General features: G+C 36.4%; 1 protein-coding gene across 5 annotated transcripts in view; it reads right to left on the bottom strand.

Annotated features, from left to right (window-relative positions):
- The window catches only part of PTPN13 (protein tyrosine phosphatase non-receptor type 13), a 230,421-nt gene that overhangs the window by 121,649 nt on the left and 82,034 nt on the right, over positions 1 to 26,738 (bottom strand). For all 5 annotated transcript variants that reach the window (XM_007465716.1, XM_007465717.1, XM_007465718.1 and 2 more), the window contains 3 exons: positions 13,047 to 13,112; positions 10,749 to 10,934; positions 6,453 to 6,540 (listed from right to left, as the gene is read on the bottom strand). In XM_007465716.1, the coding sequence (XP_007465778.1) occupies positions 6,453 to 6,540; positions 10,749 to 10,934; positions 13,047 to 13,112 (340 nt within the window). The remainder of the gene's footprint in view (positions 1 to 6,452; positions 6,541 to 10,748; positions 10,935 to 13,046; positions 13,113 to 26,738) is intronic.

The raw sequence follows: 26,738 nt of genomic DNA, 5'->3' as shown, positions 1-26,738 counted from the left end.
GGGAAGGGAGAGGGCAGTGGTACTTTTCAGGAAAACAGCAAAAAAAACTGTGGAAGTGTGAAACAAGGTTCAAAGTGGTACATATATACTTGTTACAAATACTCTAAAGTAAAATTGTAAGAGCTATGAGCTACAAAAGCATTAAAGGGAGAAACAGTGTGGATGAACTTTTGAAGGAAAAGAAAGGAAGTGGTAGGAAAGAGATGTTTTGAGCTAAGCGGTTTCTCCAGTGGATCTTCTAGCCTAGGAATGCTTTTCTTTGATTTTGGGGAAAAAAAGGAGACATATCTTTAGGTAGAGACACAGAGAGGTGGATTTCAGCTGGTTATAAACATACTATTCTTAAATCACATATTCCTAACTGGCTGGAGTCTCAATGTGTTTTGTCATGTCAATGATGCTCACCATCTTCAACTACACGACAAGATATGTAATTGCCTGATTAACACTTCACAGGTGGATAAAATACGTATGGCATCATACACAGCAATATAGTATCATGTTGCTTTGTGCTGCTAAAGCACTAGGGAAAAAATTTCACTAATCTGGGAACTCAAAATTAGAGTTCAAATATAGCATTTGGACATATAAATGAGGAAAAACATGGAATTCTAGGCCCTCTTATTAGATGCTTCAGTCTAGTAAACAAGTGAAAACCATCTACTGTTAATACCAGTGTCACCTCAAATAATTACATTTGAGACTAGACAAAATGCAATTACTTCAGATGCTTTCCAGATCTTTCCAAACATGTGCCCAGGCTATTATAATTACTTTATTAAACAAGCAAAAAGCAGCACTGAAATCATTAATTAAGTTCACCTAATAGCTATGCTCACTACTCATTTTGATCACAGGAAATTAAACTAATGGTATTTCTGAAAGCAATGCCATTGTAGCTACTTTTTTAAAGATTTCAGGTGGAGCTTTCCGTGGTATTTTCCTATCCTGGCAGAGTTAGAAGTTCCTTCATCTAAACTCACAGAGCATGCTGGACCTCTATGAAGACATTCTCTCACTGTATTAAAATTATCCATTTTATTATATATCTGTCATCACTCCTACTCATTTCCTTACCCCCACCCCCAAATGGAACAATAACGTAAGGGATCATGTCTTACTCGTTTTTGTATTTACTGTTCCTGATAAAAGAAATTGCAAAAAAATGCTTGCAGAATGGACTGGTTATATAACTTTTGAAACCTTTTAAAGTCTATTTAGATAGCATAACCTACCAGAAAGATTACTGTCAAAAGATGGGGTTTTTAACTAGCTTTGTCATTCAATCCCTGAGCTGGGGCAGGCCACTTAATTTGTTTCTCACTTCCTTCATCTACAAAAATGTGGATATAATTTGTTATGTCTTCTTCTTAGAGGTGACAGGATAAACGAACTAACCCATTTGAACTATTATGAGCTCTTCTGAACAAGTAGCAACATAAAGTTCTAAATTTTGTTTCTATTTTATTTTTCTCAGCATATAATTATCTACTGAGGGAGAATTTAAGTTCTTTTGAGAGAAAGTCATAAAACCAGAAATCAAAAGATCTCCTGGAAAAGTTTTAGATTCTATAATTTAAAAAATCAAGTTATTCAGAACAGAACAATTAGTGACTATAGATAGACTTTTCCACCTTTAAGGATGCTCTGAGTTCAGAAACAGTTTACAGACAACATTAGATTACATACAATTATAAGTATTCAAATTTAAAATGAAACCACAAACATTTTCTTTCAGAGGGTGCGTAGTTTGCTAAAATGTAAATGGCAAACAATAAATAAATGTTGAAGAGCTATGAATAAAAGATTTTAAGATCATAGAGTATTCATAATATAACATATTCCATTTAAATTAAATTGAAAAAATCTTCCTTGTAAAGTACATTGTGTTTTAACTATTTTTGTTATTTATGATGAACATTATCCTTAATGGGATATCATCATTCATCTTTCTCCTCACATTGAGTCTCAAAAAATTCACAGCATCTCTTAGAAGCTAACTTCAAAATGACATTTCAGTATTAAAAGAGGCTCCCCGATTCCCCATCTGTCTTCACAAATGTGTTCGGGTACATAAAAAAAGAAACATGATATTATCAATACGCCCAAGTTCTGAAGCACTATCATGCTGATCTGATCAAGGTGTAGGTTTCCACCTTAAGCTTTCTTGGCAGGAAATGTTTGATTTCTTTCTGCTTAGTGAAGCCTTTTATCAGCATTGACAGTATTATATAACAGAGTGGAGGCACACAGCCCACTAGTTTAGGCCTTAGCTTCTGTAACAGATCTCAGAGGTAAGATGTAAGGAGAGACCTTTTATGGTCATTTACTCATAAATGAAAAATTTTATTGTTAAGTTTTAGTTGAACAATCAGATCACTTAGATACGAGGCATTATGTCTAAAATTGCTTACTTCTTTTAATCTAATTCTGTATCTCACTGCCCATCTTGACATTCTATTTATTGAGAACAGTGGTCAGGAATGTAATAAACTAAGTTATCACTACATAAAGGTTTTAGGCTGGTCTGCATCAAAGAGAATGCCTTACTACTAATGTAATACGACAACGTTGTGTTGCTGCAAGTGACCACTGACAGTTAAGAACTGGCACTGCCCAAAGGTAACACCAGTGTCCTAGAAGAATATTTCTTCTTCATGAGTTAATTTTTTTAATCTTAAGAGTTATATTAATAAGTGTGTGCCACTGACTATTAGTTCCTAATTGCTTCTGTCTGGTAATGTCTGTAATTAGTATATTATGTGGATTCTGTCCTTGAGATGTGGTTTTACAAATTTATTAAAGATAAATTAAAAGAGACTTGAACAGTAATATTTTCCTTACTGCTTAGCAGTAAGCAACGGCTAAGACAGGCTGAGGATCCAAAAGGCTATTGTTTCTTTAAGTATAAGGACCTCTAGTTCTACCCCACCTACAGGAACTAATTTAGGTTTATCCTGAGTGACAAATTGTAATTCCTTACAAATTCTCTTGAGTTTAGATATTGGGGAGATTGTACTCTGCAATAAGAAGACAGGATTATTAGAGAATTAAAATCTATGGACAGTCTATTTAAAGATTTCTCTGTTAATTTTCTTAAGTTACTACAGTCACTTCTAGATTATCTGCATTTGGACAGTCTATTAGTCATAAGAATTCTAGAGCACTATTAGACAGTAATACTAAGTCTTAATATTACAAAAACAAAGTCATAAATAAAAGGCATTAATACTTTGGTTTAAAACTTCTGATACATTTGTTGTTATAATAAAATAGTCTAATAACATGAGCCAAGATGGTGAACTACAGTTTATTTTTTACTCTGCACACAACTTAATGCTTAAAATAGGCTATCTAAAAAATTAAATCATAGAGTCTCATATATTTCTTTTCAAAACCATTAACATTTTATTACAAATGTATTACTGTATCTACTATTTTTATAAAACTTTTTCTCATACTCATTCAATCAACAAACATTCATTTAACACTTACAAAAACTAACATGCTTAATAGTGGATTTTCCCCATCTCTAGCATCTATGTGTCCAGAAAGCTTAATTTTGTATATGGCTTTCACAAATATATGTATATATGTAAATGACAAGTAAATAACCTGCTATTTAAAGTATGCTATAGATAAAACATATAACCAACAAGGAATTACTGTATATCACAGGGAACTCTGCTCAATACTCTGCAATAACCTAAATGGGAAAAGAATTTGAAAAAGAATAGATACATGTGTATGTATTGATATAACTGAATCACTTTGCTGTACACCTGAAACTAACACAACATTGTTAATCAACTATACTCCAATACAAAATGAAAATTAAAAAAATAAAAATAAAATAACTTACCATTAAAAAAAAAGTATGTTATAGAGTTGGCATAGATTCAGTTCAATCTCTACTGCTACTTTTAAAATGTTACATAACAATTGATGTCTGAAACAATAAGACTCTGAATCATTTCAAGTCATATAATCTAAACTATGTTAACACTTGTGAATCTTTAAAATTTGATAAACTAAATATGGCGGGGTGATCTTTTTCTGCAGATTCTGTAGATTCATGATGAAGAGGGATAGAATGGGGGGGTCTCATATATTTGGGAACATTTTTTATTCTTAGAAAAAACAAACTATCTTTAAAAATTAATAATAATATAACATATTTACTAAATCAGCAAGTAACAACCAAGCATACAAACTTCAATTTCATATCCTGGCCACTTAATGACAGCAGGAGATGACAGAAGGGAACTACGAAAAGAGAGAAAGAACAGGAAAGAGAAATAAGGAAGCAAGGAGGAGGGGAGAAAGGGAGATAAAAGGAGAATAAGAAGGGAGGAAGAGATAGAAAGATGATAAATAAGAGAAACAAATAATTTTTTTAAAATCTAATGTTTACTTATTCAAGTATTCACTGTGGACCTCCCTGGTGGTGCAGTGGTTAAGAATCTGCCTGCCAAAGCAGGGGACATGGGTTTGATCCCTGGTCCGGGAAGATCCTACATGCCGTGGAGCAACTAAGCCCATGTGCCACAACTACTGAGCCTGTGTTCTAGAGCCTGAGTGCTGCAACTACTGAGCCCATGCACCACAACTACTGAAGCCCTCATGCTCTAGGGCTTGCGTGCTGCAACTACTGAGCCTGCATGCTGCAACTACTGAAGCCCATGCGCCTAGAGCCCGTGCTCCACAGCAGGAGAAGCCACGGCAATGAGAAGCCCGAGCACCACAATAAAGAGTAGTCCCCACTCTCCGCAACTAGAGAAAGCCTGCACACAGCAACGAAGACGCAACGCAGCCAAAAAAAAAAAAAAAAAAAAAATTCATTGTGTCTCCTTGAAAAAGACTCATTCTGTTCTAAAACAGGGAATGGATTCAAAATTTGATAGATTAACAAAGTGCTGCTATTCTTAGCACCAAGGTTCACATGATATCTTACCTCAAATCCTAGTATTGTTTTAAGATAAAAGACAACAGATTTTTACCTATGAGAGGAAGGTGTCTATATATATAAGGACGTAAGTATAGTAAGAAAACACAAGGAAGGGTTAAAAATACTTTTTTTAAAATTGCCATCAAAGCACTGTAAAAACTAAGTTAAACAAAGTCTGCCTTCTTTTCTGACCCATGCATAAACTAATAATATATGTATTAGAAACAGAACTTTATGTAACCAGAAGTAAATTGACTGTATTGATGATATGAAAGCTAAGATACTTTTCAGAAAAACAATCCTTATTCTCAATAAGTAAAATGAAAGTACCAAAACAGACACGGAACTAACTGCATTATTATAGAATCACTCCATTAGAAATGATTTCATTGCTTTTCTTTGACTTCTTAAGATAAGCAGTACACTTGCTTAGGGCACATCCTTCCCTCTCAGACATGAGAGTTCTGAATTCTGCAAAACTTTTAGCCCAGATAATCAAATGCCTGTATTTAGTTTTCACAATGAGAGTTTCTCATAGGTTTTAAATAAGATAGCTGTGTTCTGATTATCTAATTAAGCAGTTAAACACCTTAACATTTTAATCTGGCTATATCAATTAGAATGTTTTATTAGAAATATATTTAAGCAATATTTACATTTACTTTAACCCCAGCTTCAAGACTTAAGACAATAAAATATTTCACCCACAAAATATTTTTGTTAATGCTTAAATTATAATTATCAATATTGCTTGATGAAAAGAGAACAAAGATAATCAACAAAAACAAAAGTTCATTTTATAAATAAGCCAAGCTTAAAACTTATCACTGAAAAATAAACTTTCACATAAAAATTTAGTTTTTCTACTTCCATTTCTTGTGTTTTCAATTTCTATTCATTTCCTTAAAAAATCAATTTAATAACTATGTAGAACCTATAATTATCTAATGCTATTGGCAAATAGCAAAACCACTCTTCATCAGTCTTTACTTAGTCAGCATCATATAACCTAAGTTAGTATTTGGTAACTCTAAGTCATGAAATTCATTGGTCATAAAATCAATTTAGTGGGCTGCAATTAGCATTAAAAAAAGAAACAGAATAGAAAATAACAGTATGCAACAAGAATAATGTTGCTTTCTGAAACCTTTGTTTTAGTAGCATTTATGTTCATAAATGTGTGTTTTGTTGTACTTTAAAATGTATTTTTAATACAAAATACCATGATAAAGTAAATAAATGATATTATTGCTACAATAACAATACTGGGAAAGAAATTATTTACCATGGTGTCCTGATTGTATTAACATTTTCTGCATAACTATCATGGATTTATATATTAATACACATAGCGTTCCTTATCTGTATGGTGCCTCCACTTTGCACACTTATGTTATGATTATGGTCACAATTACCAGATTTCCAAGCTAGGTTAAGTATGATTTTGTAAAGGAAAAAATAACTAAGGTTAAAGCCTAAAAGTTTTCTATTAATAAACTCTTACCTGTTGGTAATCCTTTTCCTCTCAATCGGTCTCGGATAGTCTGGCTTCGATCAGGCTTTTGCTCACTGTTACGGGAAAGCTGATCCGTCTGTACATAGGTAATCAAAAGTCAAGTTTGACAATAGAATCTCCCTTTTATTTTCATGGTAATTGTCTACAGAATGACACCAGTTAGATAATTTTTGGAGAGGATAACATTTAAGTAAAAACACTCCACGTCTGCTATTGTTAATATATATTCCTTGGATAAGATTTATGTAGCTTTGGGCTTCCCTGGTGGTGCAGTGGTTGGAGAGTCCGCCTGCTGATGCAGGGGATGCAAGTTCTTGCCCCGGTCCGGGAAGATCCCACATGCCGTGGAGCGGCTGGGCCCATGAGCCATGGCCGCTGAGCCTGTGCGTCCGGAGCCTGTGCTCCGCAATGGGAGAGGCCACAACAATGAGAGGCCCGCATAACGCAAAAAAAAAAAAAAAAAAAAGATTTATGTAGCTTAGTTTTGGCCAATTCATCTTCAGGAAATAAAAGCCAAGAAACATCTATCAAAGACTAATCTGCTAACTAGGGAACAAAATTAGCCAAATTAAAGTAGTTAAAATGAGCTCCATTTCAAAACAACACACTTGAAGTATTCTTTTTTCTTCCAAACTGATAACTACTTTCACCTCTCAAGTGTGACTATAATTTTAAAACCATATTAATTCTGGTATGATAAAGCTCTCTCCTAATTGCAACTATGCACTGAGGGTGCTGATTTAAATTATTTTCGAAAATAATTTTCTAGATTTTGCCTGCCAGAAATTACATTTGAGAAATATTTTAAACTAAATAGACATATTGAGGGATGACAAATTTAAATCAATGCTCTTTTGAGACCCTTTAGAACAAAATGTTTAAGTAGTCTTAAATTTTAATAACTTCAACCGAGGGCACTTGTTTAAAATAAAGCACATCAAATTCCACATTACAAGGGGTGAAATGTTAGAATACTGAGTTTATTCAGCTGATCAATTACAGTAGAAACTTCAAGAAATAAATGTAAGGAGAGAGAATGGTGAAGAGAAATTACTTAACTCTGGCACCAAGAACATGCACACTTATCTGTTTACACTCACACACACACACACACACACACATTTTAATATTCCTCTATGAGTGAAACTTATCTAAGTATGCATTAAAAATCCATTTAAGGCAGTATTCGAGGTATTATGCTTCCTACCTATAAGAAGACTTAAATGGAACTATTTCTGAAATGATGTTATCATTTAAATTATATAAATAATACTGGTCCACATTGCACTATATTGGCAGTAACTGAAGAGAGAAAATCCTGTATCATCTTTGTGAATTCCTGTATTGACACTACTATTAATAATAGTTGTCATTTACTGAGCAATTACTATAAAGCAGGCACTACCTTAAGGGCTTTACAATATTTTATGTTAATTATCCAAAAACCTCATGTGGTATATATTATTATTATCTTCATATTACAATAAAGGGAGAAATAGCAAGGAAAAGTTCTAAGGACCTTGAAGCAGCTTATCAACATTGAAATAATTATTTTCAAAACTGTTCAGTAATATGGGTGGATGGTATGTACCATTATTCCTATTTTACAGGTAAGTAAAATTGAGGTCAAACATGCTATATAAATCAGTGGAAAAACCAGGACAACCTAGCTGGACTACTGACTTTTACTCTATGCTAATTAATTTTAAGTAAGTAAGTAAGAATTATAGTCACTTGTAGGGAATTTCACACTGAGTGAAAGACTAACTCGTTCTATCAGCGACTGGAGGCAACAAGAGCTTCCAAGGAGCATAATGGCTGACAGCTAATGGCTTTGGGGTCAGAGAGATCCAGATTCCAATTGTGTTTCTGTCATTTACCATGTGTGTGGCCATGGGCAAGTTATTTAATCTATTTGAGCCCCAGTTTCATTATCTCTAAAATGAGGATGAAATTATCTCTTGTAACCTGGGGTTGTGATGAATAAATGTGAAAAAGCACATTAAGTCATTCAGCACAGTGCCTGGCACAAAGTAAACACTTAAAAAATGGTAGCTGTGGGCTTCCCTGGTGGCACAAGTGGTTGAGAGTCTGCCTGCCGATGCAGGGGACACGGGTTTGTGCCCCAGTCCGGGAAGATCCCACATGCCGCAGAGCGGCTGGGCCCATGAGCTATGGTCGCTGAGCCTGTGCGTCCAGAGCCTGTGCTCCGCAACGGGAGAGGCCACAACAGCGAGAGGCCCGCGTACCGCAAAAAAAAAAAAGGTAGCTGTGAGAGTTACTTCTGCCCAGTGATGTCCAGGAGGCTGACAAGAGCAATGGATGAGGGGAGTGTCATTATTTCTACTTAGAAAGGCAGCCTCTCTACATGCTGATTCCAACTGACCTTTCTATTCTCTCCCACTAAACCCCACAGCACACCCCACATCAGACTTATTACTGTTCCTCAAACATCCTGATCTTTCCCATCTCACAGTATTTGTCCAAGTTTACTTCCCTCTGCCTGGATTACCCTTTCTATCTAGTCTACAGGATCTAGCTCAAAGTGCTATCTTTCAATGCAGTCATTACTTGTATCCTTTCTCCTCAAAATCTCATAGCTTTTAAATCCCTGGCTGATTAATAGGAAACATAAGTCCCATAAAGTGAAGGAGTTAGTACAGATCAACGTTCCTCAGAGCGAGTTTTTACAGAATATCAGTATTATGAGAAGATCTGTGAAAAAAGGCCAATATAAGTTTGGGAAATGTTTCACCTATGTGCCTATCCCTCTTGAGGGTTAGTAATACAATTTAGTGTATTAAAGGCTCTGGGAAGTTATACGGTGAAAATATACTTAATTTTCCTAAAATAGTTTTTCCTCAACTTTATTCGACCATAGAGAGATTTTTTTAAACAAAAATATATTTCAAAATATCTGGGAAACTTTGGTCTGAATAGAAGACCAAAGTTTTAGTAGCTTTATCTTTGTTCCAAAAAAAAAAATCACATACAGGAATATAAACAAATAAATCAGCTCTAGTTAAGGAGGGGAAATAAGCAGTCGAGAACTCTCTTCACTTAGCCTCTACTACCTCCCTTCCTCTGACTACAGAATCGCAAAGGCTCCTTGGGGTACGGTTTACAAACCATCTGCCTAGAAGACTTTATGAGCCTGTTTCTTATCAACTGGCAAAGCATGTGGAATTTGGATATACCCCTGCCAGCCATACGACATCCTGGTTAAGATGGCAGAACTAAACCCTTAGGGATGAGGAATTAAGAGGATGCCAGCAAGAACCCTGTGTGATAGCAGTAAATCTATCCAAAGCCTACATAAAGGAGAGGGACTCAGGCACCATAACCTAAAGGGTAAGAACAGATAAAGTTTAGACCTACATCAAATATCAAAAACCAAGGGTGGGGGGGGGTCCAAACTAGAGCAAATGGGATAGAATATAGCTTAAGAAATGCAGCAATGGGACTATTAGATACAGAGACTGTTAGTCCTGGGATTCTTCATATCTAAGACAAGAGAGAAAATAAAGGAGTCCCAGTTTGGGGACAATCTAGTAGGGATACAAGCATGCATCCCCCTTACATACCAGGTGCCAATGTCCAAAGAAGGTAGGGAGGGTTTGAGAATACCTAAGAAGTCCAGACTAATAAGTGAGCAAGGGGCTTCCCTGGTGGTGCAGTGGTTGAGAGTCCGCCTGCCGAGGCAGGGGACACGGGTTCGTGCCCCGGTCTGGGAAGATCCCACATGCCGCGGAGCGGCTAGGCCCGTGAGCCATGGCTGCTGAGCCTGCGCATCCGGAGCCTGTGCTCCGCAACGGGAGAGGCCACAACAGTGGGAGGCCTGCGTACCGCAAGAAAAAAACAAGTGAGCAAGAAAGAGGTATAAAGCAACAGAAAGTGCATTTAAATAATTCTAAAACCCATTTTGCACGTCCATACGACTTTCACAGTAGGTAGAATCACTTACTGAAAGCTCCATAGGAAAAGATGTAAGAGAAGAGTCAAGAAGACTTCTCAGATCTAACATGCTGTGATTCTATAATACCTGCTACAATAAAGTTCTAATAAAAGACTAACTCCCATAAAATCTAGGAGACTAAATTATTGCAATGGGTTTCTAGATTTTTAAGAACTGTTTCAAATAAACAATTAACATTAGAACCTGAAATTCAATCTCCTGTTCCTAGTCTTCACTGAGAAAATGCTATCCATATTTAAAGAAAATTTTGTGAAATGCTACTAAATTTTAAAGTATGACTATACGAACCAATTGGAACTGTGGCTTACCCCAGAAAGATTTCCCAGAACCAGTTTTACCAACTGCTTCACGTAGGAAAATGAGGGTGCACAATTGCTATTCCTAATGTGGGCACTGCAAGCGTCCAGGACAGTCCGAACAGAAACCCGAGCATAAATAACATCCTCACACATTCCAAGCAGTATACTGTTGAGATGATCTCCAAGCTTGATAGGCTGCATATAAATAAAGAAAAGGTAATGTTGGCAAGTGTGAGTAAATCTAACTAACATGAGACAAACCATTCCAGGAGTCACAGGAACCACACCAAACACACCTGGAGGAAATAAATTTCTTACCTAGTAGCATGTATATTTAACTGCATTTTACATTTTTATAATCCAAAAATTTTCTTAGCAGAAGTTGGTTAACAGACATCTCCTAAGGTAGGAGGTATTATAGAAAAACTCTGGGGGGTTTTGGTATGATTAAGAAATGGAATGTTTTGGTTATCCAAGTATTTTGGTAAGCAGTTTATATATATACACTACTTGGGGGGAATAAACAATTTCCTAACATTTCAAAAAAGAAATATATTTGATATATATTTAATGTAATTTGACACTCATGATAACTTAGAAGAGATTTCAAATACTGCAATGACTCAAGGTCATTTAAATATAAGTTGTCATTATGCTGGTGAAACAGAAGCCAAAATGTGAGTTTTTTTTAATTAGTTGACATAATTTATAGAATATTATATCTAAATGTCCAATAATCATACCAAGAAATGCAAATTAAAACCACAGAAAGAAGTCACTATACATACACTCAGTAGAATGGTTAAAATAAAAGACTGATAATACGAAGTAGTGGTGAGGAGAAAAGCATTGCTTATGGGAGTTTGAACTGGTACATCCACTTTGGTTTAAACATATGCTTTACCTGTGACCCTTCCCTTCCACTTCTCATCCATTTGGGTATTATATTTCATCTTTTAGAGCTCAGCTTAGCAGCAATGTCCTTTAATAAACCTATTCTAACCCTCCAAGTCTAGTTAGAGGCTCCAACGCTTGGTTTTCCATAGCACCCTCCATTTTCCCTAACATAGCATTTGTCACATTGCGTTGTAATTGGTTATTTTGGTTGTCTGTACCTGTGATAGGACTCCACAGACATGGGACATTATATTCCTAGTGTCTGGTACAGTGTCTGACATAAGGTAGGTGCTTAATAAATACTTCTGAATTAATATTAAATATTTCCAAAACAGTTATGATATCTGACAGTAAAACAGAAGTAAATGCTTATACTTCCCATCCAATTTACACATTATAGATATATTGACTTCATTTTCAGTTACCAGAAAAGAGAAAGTGTTAAATTATAGGCTGTGATCACATTTTACATGTAAGTTAGGTTCTATAAAATGACCCTATTATTTCCAGTAATAATTTAAGTTTCTCGTTTATATTTATAGAATTGAAACTGAGGAAAGTAAATATACAGTATTTTTCATGATGTAAAATGAAACCAAGTTGAAGACTATCATTCGTTTTTCATGGATCTTAAGATGTCTGAATTTTAGAATAAAAGCCTAAAATACTTACTGCTTCTTGATTTGATTAAAAAAAAAAAAAAACCCCGAAAACACACTTAGTTACTTTTGTTTGGAGTTCTAAATGCCTAAAATGACACAATTCTGTATGCTACACCTTTGATGAAATACAGTTATTTTTAAATTTTTGATTATATTTATTACTGTTTACTACTGTGTCTTCAGGAAATCAGTTATTTTAGAAAATAAAGACTAGAAGCAGCCCAATGATCATCAGAGCCTAAGGCCCCACAAAGTGTTACTTTAATATCTGTGTCTGCTGCTGCAGGAGTAGTGAAATATGATTTTGAAGTGACAAGAGAAAAAGTAATGAAGTATAAACTCTGAGACATAGTTAGAGCTACTATTATTCCTACAGTTTTTACATCAAAAAAGGTTATCACTTTCTGTTCAAGAATGAATCATCAAAGAAATTTACAATCCCCCTTTATCAGTCATTAAATTAAAAGAAATAAAGTGGACTCCCATTTCTCTCGCTATAATTTTGAAGAGGCTACTATATTTCACAGAGTGAACTGCTGAAACAGGTAGTGACTGCTATAATTCTAAGAACAGTCTAAGAAAAATAATTTCTTTAGTACTTTATTATTTCATTCTGAGAGTGTGACATTATTAATGTGAACAACTAGTATAGAAACACTGGTGTGCCTGACAACACACTGTAGAACACATAAATACACAGAACTTCTTAAAAAGTGTAAAGTTGTACAAATGTGACAACTTGACTTACTTGGCTCTGAGGTACTTCATGATCAGCCCCCCAATACAATGTCATTCCAAGAGAATAAATATGGATCTAGGAACAGAATTAAAAAAAAAATCATTTTATGTAAAAACTTAATTTAGCAAGTACTATATATTCATGACTTTGCTCCAAAGAAAGGGCAACACATGATTTGAGAAAATCATCATTTCATATTTTGCATTAAAGTATGTGAGAGCTTAAAACAGAAAATAAGACTGGAAATGATCAGAACAGACTTTTTTTTTCCCCCACAACTTTCTAGACTGTCTGCTATGAGTAATCATTTTTATTAGTTCTTACTTAAAGTTTCTTTATGAAAGCTCAAGCAAATAGGAATAGTCTTACTTTCCCCTTCTTTTACAAAAGGTCAGAAATTTAAAAAATTACTCGACACCTTGCAGTTTTAATTTAACAAGACAGGCATTTCCATATCAATGTTTAGAGATGTCATTCTTTTTACTGCTGCATAGAGCTCCATTTTGTGGCTATAGCACTGTTTACTTAACTGATCTGTTATTAATGGGCAATTAGAATTTTCCTAAACTTTTGCTATTATAAATAATGTTTTAGCAAACAGATTTGTGATGTCATTTTGTACATGCAGGTATTCCTCTTGAACTGACTCTCTTAGATTATGAATAAAAGAGTAAATCATCTATAGCTTTGATACATTTTGTCAGATTTTCCCCACAGACGTTTTATCATTTTGCATTTCCACCAGCAACATATGATTTTTTCACAAGCCTTATTAATAGAATGTGTTATGAAGATTTGGATTTTTACCAAACTGAAGAGAGAAAAAAAATCTCATTGCAGTTTTGATTAGCATTTTTCTTACTAAGAATGGATGGGGTAGCGGTAGATAGAGAAAAAAGTTGGGTCAGAAAAGATTCCTTTTTCATTGTTTGTTTGCTTCTTAAAGACTGAAAAAAGGACAACATATTTTTATGCTGGTAGGAATTATCCAACAGGGAAAACTGGAACTGCAGGAGAGAGAGGAGACTGTTGGGAGAACACTGCTGAGTAAGCGGGAGGAAGTGGAAGCTAATGCACAAATGAAGGAGTTGGCTTGACACCTCTGTCAACAGTTCTTCTGAAGTAGGGAAGCAAAGAATATGAAAATTTATGTAGGTAGTCCAGTTGTGGGATCTTGGGAGAAGTCTCCTGATCGCTTCTACTTTTTTTCCCCTGTGAAACAGGGAGCAAGATTATCAGCCTGAAGTGAGGACAGTTAATCCTTATAAGTAATCATTTTCCAGTTCTCTTGTTAAGTGATTTCAGAGCTAGACTTTTAGCCCATCTCCACCTGTACTGAATAATCTTACCACGAGCATTTTTTTGCACCAATCTTACTCCAGGGCTCCAATCTTATTTTCTTGTCTTTATTTTTTCTTTTCATTTTGCCCTTATTTTCTCACCTGTATTTTTTAATTATACAAACTGTCTCAAATCCTCTTTAGATATAGGTGAGATAAATACAAATAAAACTGGGTATCCGGGCTTCCCTGGTGGCGCAGTGGTTGAGAATCTGCCTGCTATTGCAGGGGACACAGGTTCGAGCCCTGGTCTGGGAGGATCCCACATGCCGCGGAGCAACTAGGCCCGTGAGCCACAACTACTGAGCCTGCGCGTCTGGAGCTTGTGCTCCACAGCAAGAGAGGCCGTGATAGTGAGAGGCCTGCGCACCGCGATGAAGAGTGGCCCCCACTTGCCACAACTAGAGAAAGCCCTCGCACAGAAACGAAGACCCAACACAGCAAAAATAAATTAATAATAAAAAATAAATTAAAAAAAAAAACTGGGTATCCTTACAATCTCACAGCATTTTAATCTATTCCTAGTATTGCCTCCAAAATTATTCCTAAATTACAGATTAGTTGTTCCTCTTTTCAAATATTTTCATGGCTCCCAATTTTCAAAAATCCAAATTCTTAGCATTCTTTCACTGAGCATGCTACAAGGCAGGCCCCTTGCTGGATGCTGGGAGACAGCAGGGAAGGAGATGGGGTTGCCCAGCCGCACCGGCCATGGCTCACAGGCTTAGCCGCTGCACGGCATGTGGGATCTTCCCGGACCGGGGCACAACCCCGTGCCCCCTGCATCGGCAGGCGGACTCTCAACCACTGCGCCACCAGGGAAGCCCCCAAAATCCAAACTCCTTATGATGATATGCAAGGTTCACTCTGACCTGCCTCTAGCTCCATTTCCAGGTTTTTAAGCTTTCCTTCAATTATCACTCCTTCCTCTATCACACTTAACACTTCAGAACTACTATATAATTCTCTGTTGGCAAAATAAATCTTTCTCTTTCCCAGCATTTCTTGAGCAGTTCTTCCTACCAAGAATTTCTTTTTTCATCTGTCAATAAAAGTTCCACCCATTATTGATAGTCCAGAGATGATGTTATCTATTATGTATGTTATACAAATCTTCTCAAACAGGATAAAGCATTCTCTCTTATATGATAGTTATTATTTCATTTGTATCTCTAATGAAACAGTTAACTAATACTACCTGTAACATAGTTGTGTCCTTATTTGTCTTCCTTGAGAAAGCCTTTTTAACACATCTCAATATCCCTCTTAGCAGTTAACACAGAACTTGTACATAATAGATATTCAATACATGCCTACTGAATTCAATTAAATGTGCATAAAGTTCAAGGCAGCATGATGTAGGCTATTTGTATCATATTTCTGTTTAGAATTCAAAGAACCTCACACGGGAACACCTTTTCAAAGAGTCTCATAGATGAAAAACATTTTTCATACCTTTAGCAAAAATGACTAATTACATACTCAAATATATTTCTCTTAATATATTAATTTTGATTTGTGATCCTTTGAGATACTGGTAGTATTTTAAGATTCTTTACTACATTTACTTGTCAGGAGGCTAATTGAGTTATTTTATTTTAATAATTTTTATACAAGACTATATAAAATTATTAACATCATTTTAAAAACTAGGTTATAAAATTATACATCTGTTGATCATTTATGTATATAGTATAATGCTTAATTTTATGTATCAACTTGACTGTACCATGGGATGCGTAGATATTTGGTCAAACATTATTCTGGGTATTTCTGTGAGAGGGTTTTTTGGATGCAGACTGCTCTCCCCAATATAGGTGGTCCTCATCCAATTATTTGAAGGCCTGAATAGAACAAAATAGTTTACCCACCCTTAGGTAAGAAAGAACTTTCTGTCTGACTGCCTTCAAACTAGGACATCAACTTTTTGTTGCCTGTGGATTTGATCCGAAATACCAGCTCTTCCTGGGTCCTGAGCCTGTTGGCCTTCATTGTGGAACTACACCCTTAGTTCACCTGGTTCTCAGACCAGAACTACACCATTGGCTCTCCTGGGTCTCCAGCTTGCTGGCTCACCTTGGAGGTCTTGGGACTTGTCTGCCTCCATAATTACATGAGCTAATAAGACTCTCTTATATACACACACACACACAAACACACATATCCTATTGATCCGGTTTCTCTGGAGACCCCTGCTTGATACATATAGATATGAAATATCTATATATAGGAAAAACATGCAGAAATGATAGTTGCTATTTTATTAGGATAGTGCTTTATGGGTTCAAAATTTTTAGTATTTTAAAAATCATTTAAAATTTTGTTAAATAAATAACTCCAGGTACATCAGATCTTTGTTAATGTATAATAATATTTGGTATCTAATATTAGAGAAATATTATTAACATTTGAGAAAAAGTTTGTACAGTATACAAAGAAAAATGCTTTACTTTTACATTTATTCCAAAATAATCTGTAAAGTAAATACGGATAATACTTCCATATACATTATTCATAAGCTAAGAGTTTTTACTGTTGATGCAACCTGAAAAGATACAGGCAGAAAGAAGATCAGTGATACTAAGGTGTAACTAAATTAACAAAGTAATGCTGCAATACCACTGAGAGCACTTAGTTCACCTGGTTGATAAATAGCAATGAAATGGGTCATAGTTTAGTTACAGTCATTATATGGAAAGGAGAAGGTCATACAAGGAGTGATTATTCAAAAACAGGCAAGTATTTGGCCTTCAGATGTTTCTTTGGTTTTTACATAAGCAGAAAAAAAGGAGAATACGATGGCCCATATTAAAAGAAGTCAGGCATTAGAAGTTTTTTTTTTAAAAAAGGTTTTGATCTGCCTCTCACTTCTACTGCATATTTATTTAGCTTCCAAGGGAATTTTTTGCTTTGTGATCTTTGCCAAGGCCCTATTTGTATCAAAGATCTCAGTACCTATCTGTTCCTGATGGATAGTACAGAGAAAATCTATTCCCTTCCCTTAGTGTAACAGCAAGCCAGGATGGTTTCTTGTAGAAGTGGCTGCTTTTGATAATGATGTTTCATACACAGGGTTAAACGATAAAGGAACTGGTTCTAGAAGATACCATTTATAGAAGAGCTAATTAACTATCCATTTAGTCATTCCACATTTTTTCTGAAAGTCACTAAGCTCAGGATTGTGGTAAAATATAAATATCTCATTCTGGATCAATAATACTACCATATACTAATACATAAGAATATCAACAGCAAGCATGTACATAATGTTTACTGTGTGTCAACCTTACAGTTTATACTTCAGCTTATTCAATAACTACAGAGAGAGAAAGTAACTTTTGTCCAAGGTCACACAGCTAGTTAAGTGCTAGGGGCGGGATTCAAATTCTGGCTCCAGAACCATATTCTTGACCTCTAAACCAGGGCTTATACGCCTCTGTACTACTGACATTTGGGATCTTTGCTGCGGACAGCAGTCTGTGGATATTTATCCTGTGTAGGATAACAGTAGTACCCCTGGCCTCTACTCACTAGATGCCAGTAGAACTGCCTTCCTCCTCTTCCCCCTGCCCTCCCACCGGTCATGACAACTAAAAATATCTCAAGACATTGCCAACAGTCCACTGGAAGATAAAGCAGCCTCTGATTCAAAACCACGGCTTTAATCTGTTGTACCTTTCCTAGAATCAGAACTCTAAGAAGAAAGCTATATGAATATATATGTATGCATCTATTAAACAAACTAGAAGTGGTACACTTGTGCTAAGGAAATTCAAAAGGACAAGATTACTTCTGATTATAGAAGAAATTTAAAGCAGGGGGAGTTTAAGCTGAGGTTTGAATGTAGGTTATGTGTCCCCTCTCCGTGTTCTCTTAATATTGTGTACAGATCCACTATTACTGTATATATTTCCATTACTATTATTACTATCATTAATTTCTTTTTGTCTATCTGTCCATTACACTGCTGGCCCTTTGAGGTTAAAAATTATTTCTTTTTGTTTTTTTTAATGTATTTATTTATTTTTGGCTGCATTGGGTCTTCAATGCTGCATGTGGGCGGCAAGGAGGGGCTACTGTTTGTTGCGGTGTGCGGGCTTCTCACTGCGGTGGCTTCTCTTGCTGCGGAACGTGGGCTCTAGAGCTCAGGCTCAGTAGTTGTGGCACACGGGCTTAGTTGCTCTGCAGCATGTGGGATCTTCTTGGTCCGGGGTTCGAACCTGTGTCCCCTGCATTGGCAGGCAGATTCTTAACCACTGTGCCACCAAGGAAGTCCCAGGACTATTTCTTATTCATCTTTGTAACCCTATGGCCTAATATACTGTAGAATATATAAGTTCTCAGTAGATGCTGATTGAAAGAATGATTGGTACACAGGATGTGGACAAGTAGAAATGCAGAAGAGCATTGTTATACAAAAGAATGAAGCCAGCTTCCCTCTTTGTTTCCTGGTGCACGAGGAGAGGGGATTAAGAGCGCTGCTTAAAGGAGCTCCAGAGACAGGCGCGAGCCGCAGCTACAGACGGGCATGAGATGCTAAGGCCACCAAGAAGCCTGTGTGCGAGTACAGGTCACACTACACACCTCTGTTCTGGGGAGCCTGTGCAGCCCGCCACTGCCAGAGTCCCGGGATCCAGGGACAACTTCCTCGGGAGAATGCACGGTGCGCCTCAGGCTGGTGCAACGTCACGCCGGCCTCTGCCGCCGCAGGCTCACCCCACACTCCGTACCCCTCCCTCCCCCTGGCCTGAGTGAGCCAGAGCCCCCGAATCAGCGGCTCCTTTAACCCCGTCCGGTCTGAGCAAAGAACAGATGCCCTCCGGAGACCTACACGCAGAGGCGGGGCCAAATACAAAGCTGAACCCCGGGAGCTGTGCGAACAAAGAAGAGAAAGGGAAATCTCTCCCAGCAGCCTCAGGAGCAGTGGATTAAATCTCCACAATCAACTTGATGTACACTGCATCTGTGGAATACCTGAATAGACAACAAATCATCCCAAATTGAGGAGATGGACTTTGAGAGCAAGTTTTATTATTTTATCCCCTTTTCCTCTTTTTGTGAGTGTGTATGTGTATGCTTCTGTGTGAGATTTTGTCAGTATAGCTTTGTTTTCACCATTTGTCCTAGGATTCTATCCCTCCGTTGTATTTTATTTTTTTATTAAAAAAATTTTTTTTTTCTTAATAATATTTTTTTATTTTGATTATTTTTTCTTTTATCCTCTTTCTTTCATTCATTCTACTTTATCTCCCTTTTATTCTGAGCCGTGTGGATGAAACGCACTTGGTGCTGCAGCCAGGAGTCAGTGCTGTGCCTCTGAGGTGGGAGAACCAACTTCAGGACACTGGTCCACAAGAGACCTCCCAGCTCCATGTAATATGAAATGGCAAAAATCTCCCAGAGATCTCCATCTCAACACCAACACCAAGCTTCACTCAACGACCAGCAAGCTAAAGTGCTGGACACCCTATGCCAAACAAGAAGCAAGACAGGAACACAACCACACCCATTAGCAGAGAGGCTGCCTAAAATCATAATATGTCCACAGACACCCCAAAACACACCACCAGACGTGGACCTGCCCACCAGAAAGACAAGATCCAGCCTCATCCACCAGAACACAGGCACTAGTCCCCTCCACCAGGAAGCCTACACAACCCACTGAACCAACTTTAGCCACTGGGGGCAGATACCAAAAACAACAGGAACTACAAAGCTGCAGCATGCAAAAAGGAGACCCCAAACACAGTAAGATAAGCAAAATGAGAAGACAGAAAAACACACAGCACATGAAAAAGCAAGTAAAAACCCACCAGACCTAACAAATGGAGAGGAAATAGGCAGTCTACCTGAAAAAGAATTCAGAATGATAGTAAAGATGATCCAAAATCTTGGAAATAGAACAGAGAAAATGCAAGAAACATTTAACAAGACCTAGAAGAACTAAAGAGCAAACAAACAATGATGAACAACAAAAAAAATGAAATGAAAAATACTCTAGAAGGATCAATAGCAGAATAACTAGGCAGAAGAACGGATAAGTGACCTGAAAGATAAAATAGTGGAAATAACTACTGCAGAGCAGAATAAAGAAAAAAGAATGAAAAGAACTGAGGACACTATGAGACTTCTGGGACAACATTAAACACACCAACATTCGAATTATAGGGGGTTCCAGAAGAGGAAGAGAAAAAGAAAGGGACTGAGAAAATATTTGAAGAGATTACAGTTGAAACTTCCCTAATATGGGAAAGGAAATAGTTAATCAAGTCCAGGAAGCACAGAGAGTCCCATACAGGATAAATCCAAGGAGAAACATGCCAAGACACATATTAATCAAACTGTCAAAAATTAAATACAAAGTAAACATATTAAAAGCACATTCAAGGAGAAATACGCCAAGACACATATTAATCAAACTGTCAAAAACTAAATACAAAGAAAGCATATTAAAAGCAGCAAGGGAAAAACAACAAATAACACACAAGGGAATCCCCATAAGGTTAACAGCTGATCTCTCAGCAGAAACTCTACAAGCCAGAAGGGAGTGGCAGGACATATTTAAAGAGATGAAGGAGAAAAACCTACAACCAACATTACTCTACCCAGCAAGGATCTAATTCAGATTTGATGGAGAAATCAAAACGTTTACAGACAAACAAAAGCTGAGAGAGTTCAGCACCACCAAAGCAGCTTTACAACAAATGCTAAAGGATCTTCTATAGACAAAAACACAAGAGAAGGAAAAGTCCTATAATAACGAACCCAAAACAATTTAGAAAATGGGAATAGGAACATACATATCGATAATTACCTTAAATGTAAATGGACTAAATGCTCCCACCAAAAGACACAGATTGGCTGAATGGATACAAAAACAAGACCCATATATATGCTGTCTACAAGAGACCCACTTCAGACCTAGAGACACATACAGACTGAAAGTAAGGGGATGGAAAAAGATATTCCATGCAAATGGAAACCAAAAGAAAGCTGGAGTAGCAATTCTCATATCAGACAAAATAGACTTTAAAATAAAGACTATTAGAAGAGACAAAGAAGGACACTACATAATGATCAAGGGATCGATCCAAGAAGAAGATATAACAATTGTAAATATTTATGCACCCAACATAGGAGCACCTCAATACGTAAGGCAAATACACACAGCCATAAAAGGGGAGATCAACAGTAACACATTCATAGTAGGGGACATTAACACCCCTCTTTCACCAATGGACAGATCATCCAAAATGAAAATAAATAAGGAAACACAAGCTTTAAATGATACATTAAACAAGATGGACTTAATTGATATTTATAGGACATTCCATTCAAAAACAACAGAATACACATTTTTCTCAACTGCTCATGGAACATTCTCCAGGATAGATCATTTCTTGGGTCACAAGTCAAGCCTTGGTAAATTTCAGAAAATTGAAATTGTTTCAAGTATCTTTTCCCAACGTTATAAGACTAGATATCAATTACAGGAAACGATCTGTAAAAAATACAAACACATGGAGACTAAACAATACACTACTTAATAACGAAGTGATCACTGAAGAATTCAAAGAGGAAATTAAAAAATACCTAGAAACAAATGGCAATGGAGACACGACAACCCAAAACCTATGGGATGCAGCAAAAGCAGTTCTAAGACGGAAGTTTATAGCAATACAATCCTACCTTAAGAAACAAGAAACGTCTCGAATAAACAACCTAAACTTGCACCTAAAGCAATTAGAGAAAGAAGAACAAAAAAACCCCAATGTTAGCAGAAGGAAAGAAATCATAAAGATCAGATCAGAAATAAATGAAAAAGAAATGAAGGAAACAATAGCAAAGATCAATAAAACTAAAAGCTGGTTCTTTGAAAAGATAAACCAAATTGATAAACCATTAGCCAGACTCATCAAGAAAAAAAGGGAGAAGACTCAAATCACTAGAATTAGAAATGAAATAGGAGAAGTAACAACTGACACTGCAGAAATACAAAAGATCATGAGAGATTACTACAAGCAACTCTATGCCAATAAAATGGACAATCTGGAAGAAATGGACAAATTCTTAGAAATGCACAACCTGCCAAGACTGAATCAGGAAGAAATAGAAAATATGAACAGACCAATCACAAGCAATGAAGCTGAAACTATGATTAAAAATCTTCCAACAAACAAAAGCCCAGGACCAGATGGCTTCACAGGCAAATTCTATCAAACATTTAGAAAAGAGCTAACACCTATCCTTTCTAACTCTTCCAAAATATAGCAGAGGGAGTAACACTCCCAAACTCATTCTACAAGGCCATGATCACCATGATACCAAAACCAGACAAGGATGTCACAAAGAAAGAAAACTACAGGCCAATATCACTGATGAACATAGATGCAAAAATCCTCAACAAAATACTAGCAAACAGAATCCAACAGCACACTAAAAGGATCATACACCATGATCAAGTGGGGTTTATTCCAGGAATGCAAAGATTCTTCAATATACGCAAATAAATCAATGTGATACACCATATTTACAAATTGAATGAAAAAAACCATATGGTCATCTCAATAGATGCAAAGAAAGCTTTCGACAAAATTCAACAACCATTTATGATAAAAACCCTGCAGAAAGTATGCACAGAGGGAACTTTCCTCAACATAATAAAGGCCATATATGACAAACCCACAGCCAACATCGTCCTCATTGGTGAAAAACTGAAAGCATTTCCACTAAGATCAGGAACAAGACAAGGTTGCCCACTCTCACCACTCTTATTCAACATAGTTTTGGAAGTTTTAGCCACAGCAAGAAGAGAAGAAAAGCAAATAAAAGGAATCCAAATCAGAAAAGAAGAAGTAAAGCTGTCACTGTTTGCAGATGACATGATACTATACATAGAGAATCCTAAAGATGCTACCAGAAAACTACTAGAGCTAATCAATGAATTTGGTAAAGTAGCAGGCTACAAAATTAATGCACAGAAATCTCTGGCATTCCTATACACTAATGAAGAAACATCTGAAAGTGAAATCAAGAAAACACTCCCATTTACCACTGCAACAAAAAGAATAAAATATCTAGGCATCCACCTACCTAAGGCGCTAACCGACCTCTATGCCGCTAATTGCCAGCCACTGATGAAAGAAATTAAAGATGATACAAATAGATGGCGAGCTCTCCCATGTTCTTGGATTGGAAGAATCAACATTGTGAAAATGACTCTACTACCCAAAGCAATCTACAGATTCATTGTAATCCCTATCAAATTACCACTGGCATTTTTCACAGAAGTAGAACAAAAAATTTCAAAATTTGTATGGAAGCACAAAAGACCCCAAATAGCCAAAGCAATCTTGAGAACGAAAAATGGAGCTGGAGGAATCAGGCTCCCTGACTTCAGACTATACCACAAAGCTACAGTAATCAAGACAGTATGGTACTGGCACAAAAACAGAAAGATAGACCAATGGAATAGGATAGAAAGCCCAGAGATAAACCCACGCACATATGGTCACCTTATCTTTGATAAAGGAGGCAGGAATGTACAGTGGAGAAAGGACAGCTTCTTCAATAGTGGTGCTAGGAAAACTGGACAGGTGCATGTAAAAGTATGAGATTAGATCACTCCCTAATACCATACACAAAAATAAGTTCAAAATGGATTAAAGACCTAAATGTAAGGCCAGAAGCTATCAAACTCTTAGAGGAAAACATAGGCAGAACACCTCTATGACATAAATCACAGCAAGATCCTTTTTGACCCATCTCCTAGAGAAATGGAAATAAAAACAAAAATAAACAAATGGGACCTAATGAAACTTCAAAGCTTTTGCACAGCAAAGGAAACCATAAACAAGACCAAAAGACAACCCTCAGAATGGGAGAAAATATTTGCAAATGAATCAACTGACAAAGGATTAATCTCTAAAATTTACAGGCAGCTCATGCAGCTCAATAACAAAAAAACAAACAACCCAATCCAAAAATGGGCAGAAGACCTAAATAGACATTTCTCCAAAGAAGATATACAGACTGCCAACAAACACATGAAAGAATGCTCAACATCATTAATCATTAGAGAAATGCAAATCAAAACTACAATGAGATATCATCTCACACCAGTCAGAATGGCCATCATCAAAAAATCTAGAAACAATAAATGCTGGAGAGGGTGTGGAGAAAAGGGAACACTCTTGCACTGCTGGTGGGAATGTGAATTGGTACAGCCACTATGGAGAACAATATGGAGGTTCCTTAAAATACTACAAATAGAACTACCATATGACCCAGCAATCCCACTACTGGGCATATACCCTGAGAAAACCAGAATTCAAAGACTCATGTACCAAAATGTTCATTGGAGCTCTATTTACAAAAGCCAGGAGATGGAAACAGCCTAAGTGTCCATCATCGGATGAATGGATAAAGAAGATGTGGCACATATATACAATGGAATATTACTCAGCCATTAAAAGAAACGAAATTGAGCTATTTGTAATGAAGTAGAGTCTGTTATACAGAGTGAAGTAAGTCAGAAAGAGAAAGACAAATACCGTATGTTAACACATATATATGGAATTTAAGAAAAAAAAATGTCATGAAGAACCTAGGGGTAAGACAAGAATAAAGACACAGACCTACTAGAGAATGGACTTGAGGATATGGGGAGGGGGAAGGGTAAGCTGTGAGAAAGTGAGAGAGTGGCATGGACATATATACACTACCAAACGTAAAACAGACAGCTAGTGGGAAGCAGCCGCATAGCACAGGGAGATCAGCTTGGTGCTTTGTGACCACCTAGAGAGATGGGATAGGGACGGTGGGAGGGAGGGAGACACAAGAGCGAAGAGATATGGGAACATATGTATATGTATAACTGATTCACTTTGTTATAAAGCAGAAACTAACACACCATTGTAAAGCAATTATACTCCAATAAAGATGTAAAAAAAAAAAAAGAGTAAAGCCACAAAGCCTAAGACCTGTTTAATAATAACTGACTACAACTTGTGACTCTGAAAGAGAGGAGTTGAAATATGGTTGGAATCAGACTCTGGAGAGGTTGTCTATGTTTTGTTAAGGAATCTGTAGTTAACTGAGTAAGTGGGCCCATGCAGTTCAAACTGGCATTGTTCAAGGGTCAACCATATGTCAAAAATTTAAATGCACATACTTTTTGATTTCATAATTTTACTATTAGGAAAGTATTATGTTTATTTTTGAACCTATATGTATTGATTATGGGAAATGATATTCATAGCAAATTCTGAATTCTCCAAAGTTCCCTATCTAAGTTATCACAGGTTGCTACACACAATATATATATGTTCCAAAATTTCTTTTCATAGCCTTGACAATGAAATTAGATCTTCTGATGTTAATGGCATTACCATCCTCAGACTGGATATTCCTATCATAAACATTTCCATCTCATTGTTTCATCAAATCAACTTTTGAAACTCTGTCAGGTTTGCTTCCACTATAAGCCCATTATCCTCAGCTCTATAGTTCCAAGGCATTGCACGATTTTTAGATCTTTCTCCCAGATTATTAAAGTGTCCCAGTTAGATTCTGACATAATCTTTTATATCACCTAGTTATCCACTTTCATCAAACTTACCCTCTGAAATAACAAATTATATCATATCACTCTCCTAAAAATATGCCCCAGAAGAAAGTCTCAAGTTCTGGCATTCAAAGTGTTCTTCATTCTGACCTATAGTCTCCCTTTAACCACAGCCTTCCAGGTAGCTAATGCTACACCCCAGCCAGTCTGACCAAACATTCCTCTATCACAGTGGACCATTTCCTACCCCTTAGCATTACACATCATAACAACACTGAGGGGAATCCCCATTTCTACCTATTTTCAATTTTCTAAATTCTACTCACTCTTCGTAGCTCAACACAAATGCTACCTTCTCTGCGGTATCATTCTAAATTAGAAATTGCTTCTCTTCGAAATTTCCAAACTACTTTATCCTCTATACAGCATTCATTTCAATTTGCCTTATATTATAGATATACATATATATATATATATATATAATCATTAACAAATTAAAAAAATATTTTCCACACATGAGAAAGTGTTGACATAAAATACAAAGACTGAAAAATAAATCTTAAAATTCTTTAAGCATCTTAGAAAAACTCACAAAGAGGGCTATAAATATATTAGAACAGCTATTTAATTAATAAAAAACATTAACCAGATAGTTGCTACTGTAAAAACATCAAGTTGACAAATAATGAGAGAGAAAGAAAAAAGAGAAGGAAAGAGAGAAGGAAGGAGGGAAGTATGAAAGAAGTGAGGGATGGAGGGAAGGGAGGGAGGGAGGGAAGGAAGGAAGGAAGGAGG

This window comes from Lipotes vexillifer, unplaced genomic scaffold (assembly GCF_000442215.2).
Source record: "Lipotes vexillifer unplaced genomic scaffold, Lipotes_vexillifer_v1.1 scaffold301, whole genome shotgun sequence".
Taxonomy (NCBI): Eukaryota; Metazoa; Chordata; class Mammalia; order Artiodactyla; family Lipotidae; genus Lipotes; species Lipotes vexillifer.
The sequence above is the reverse complement of the archived record's forward strand: the minus strand, read 5'-3'. Positions and strand labels throughout refer to the sequence as shown.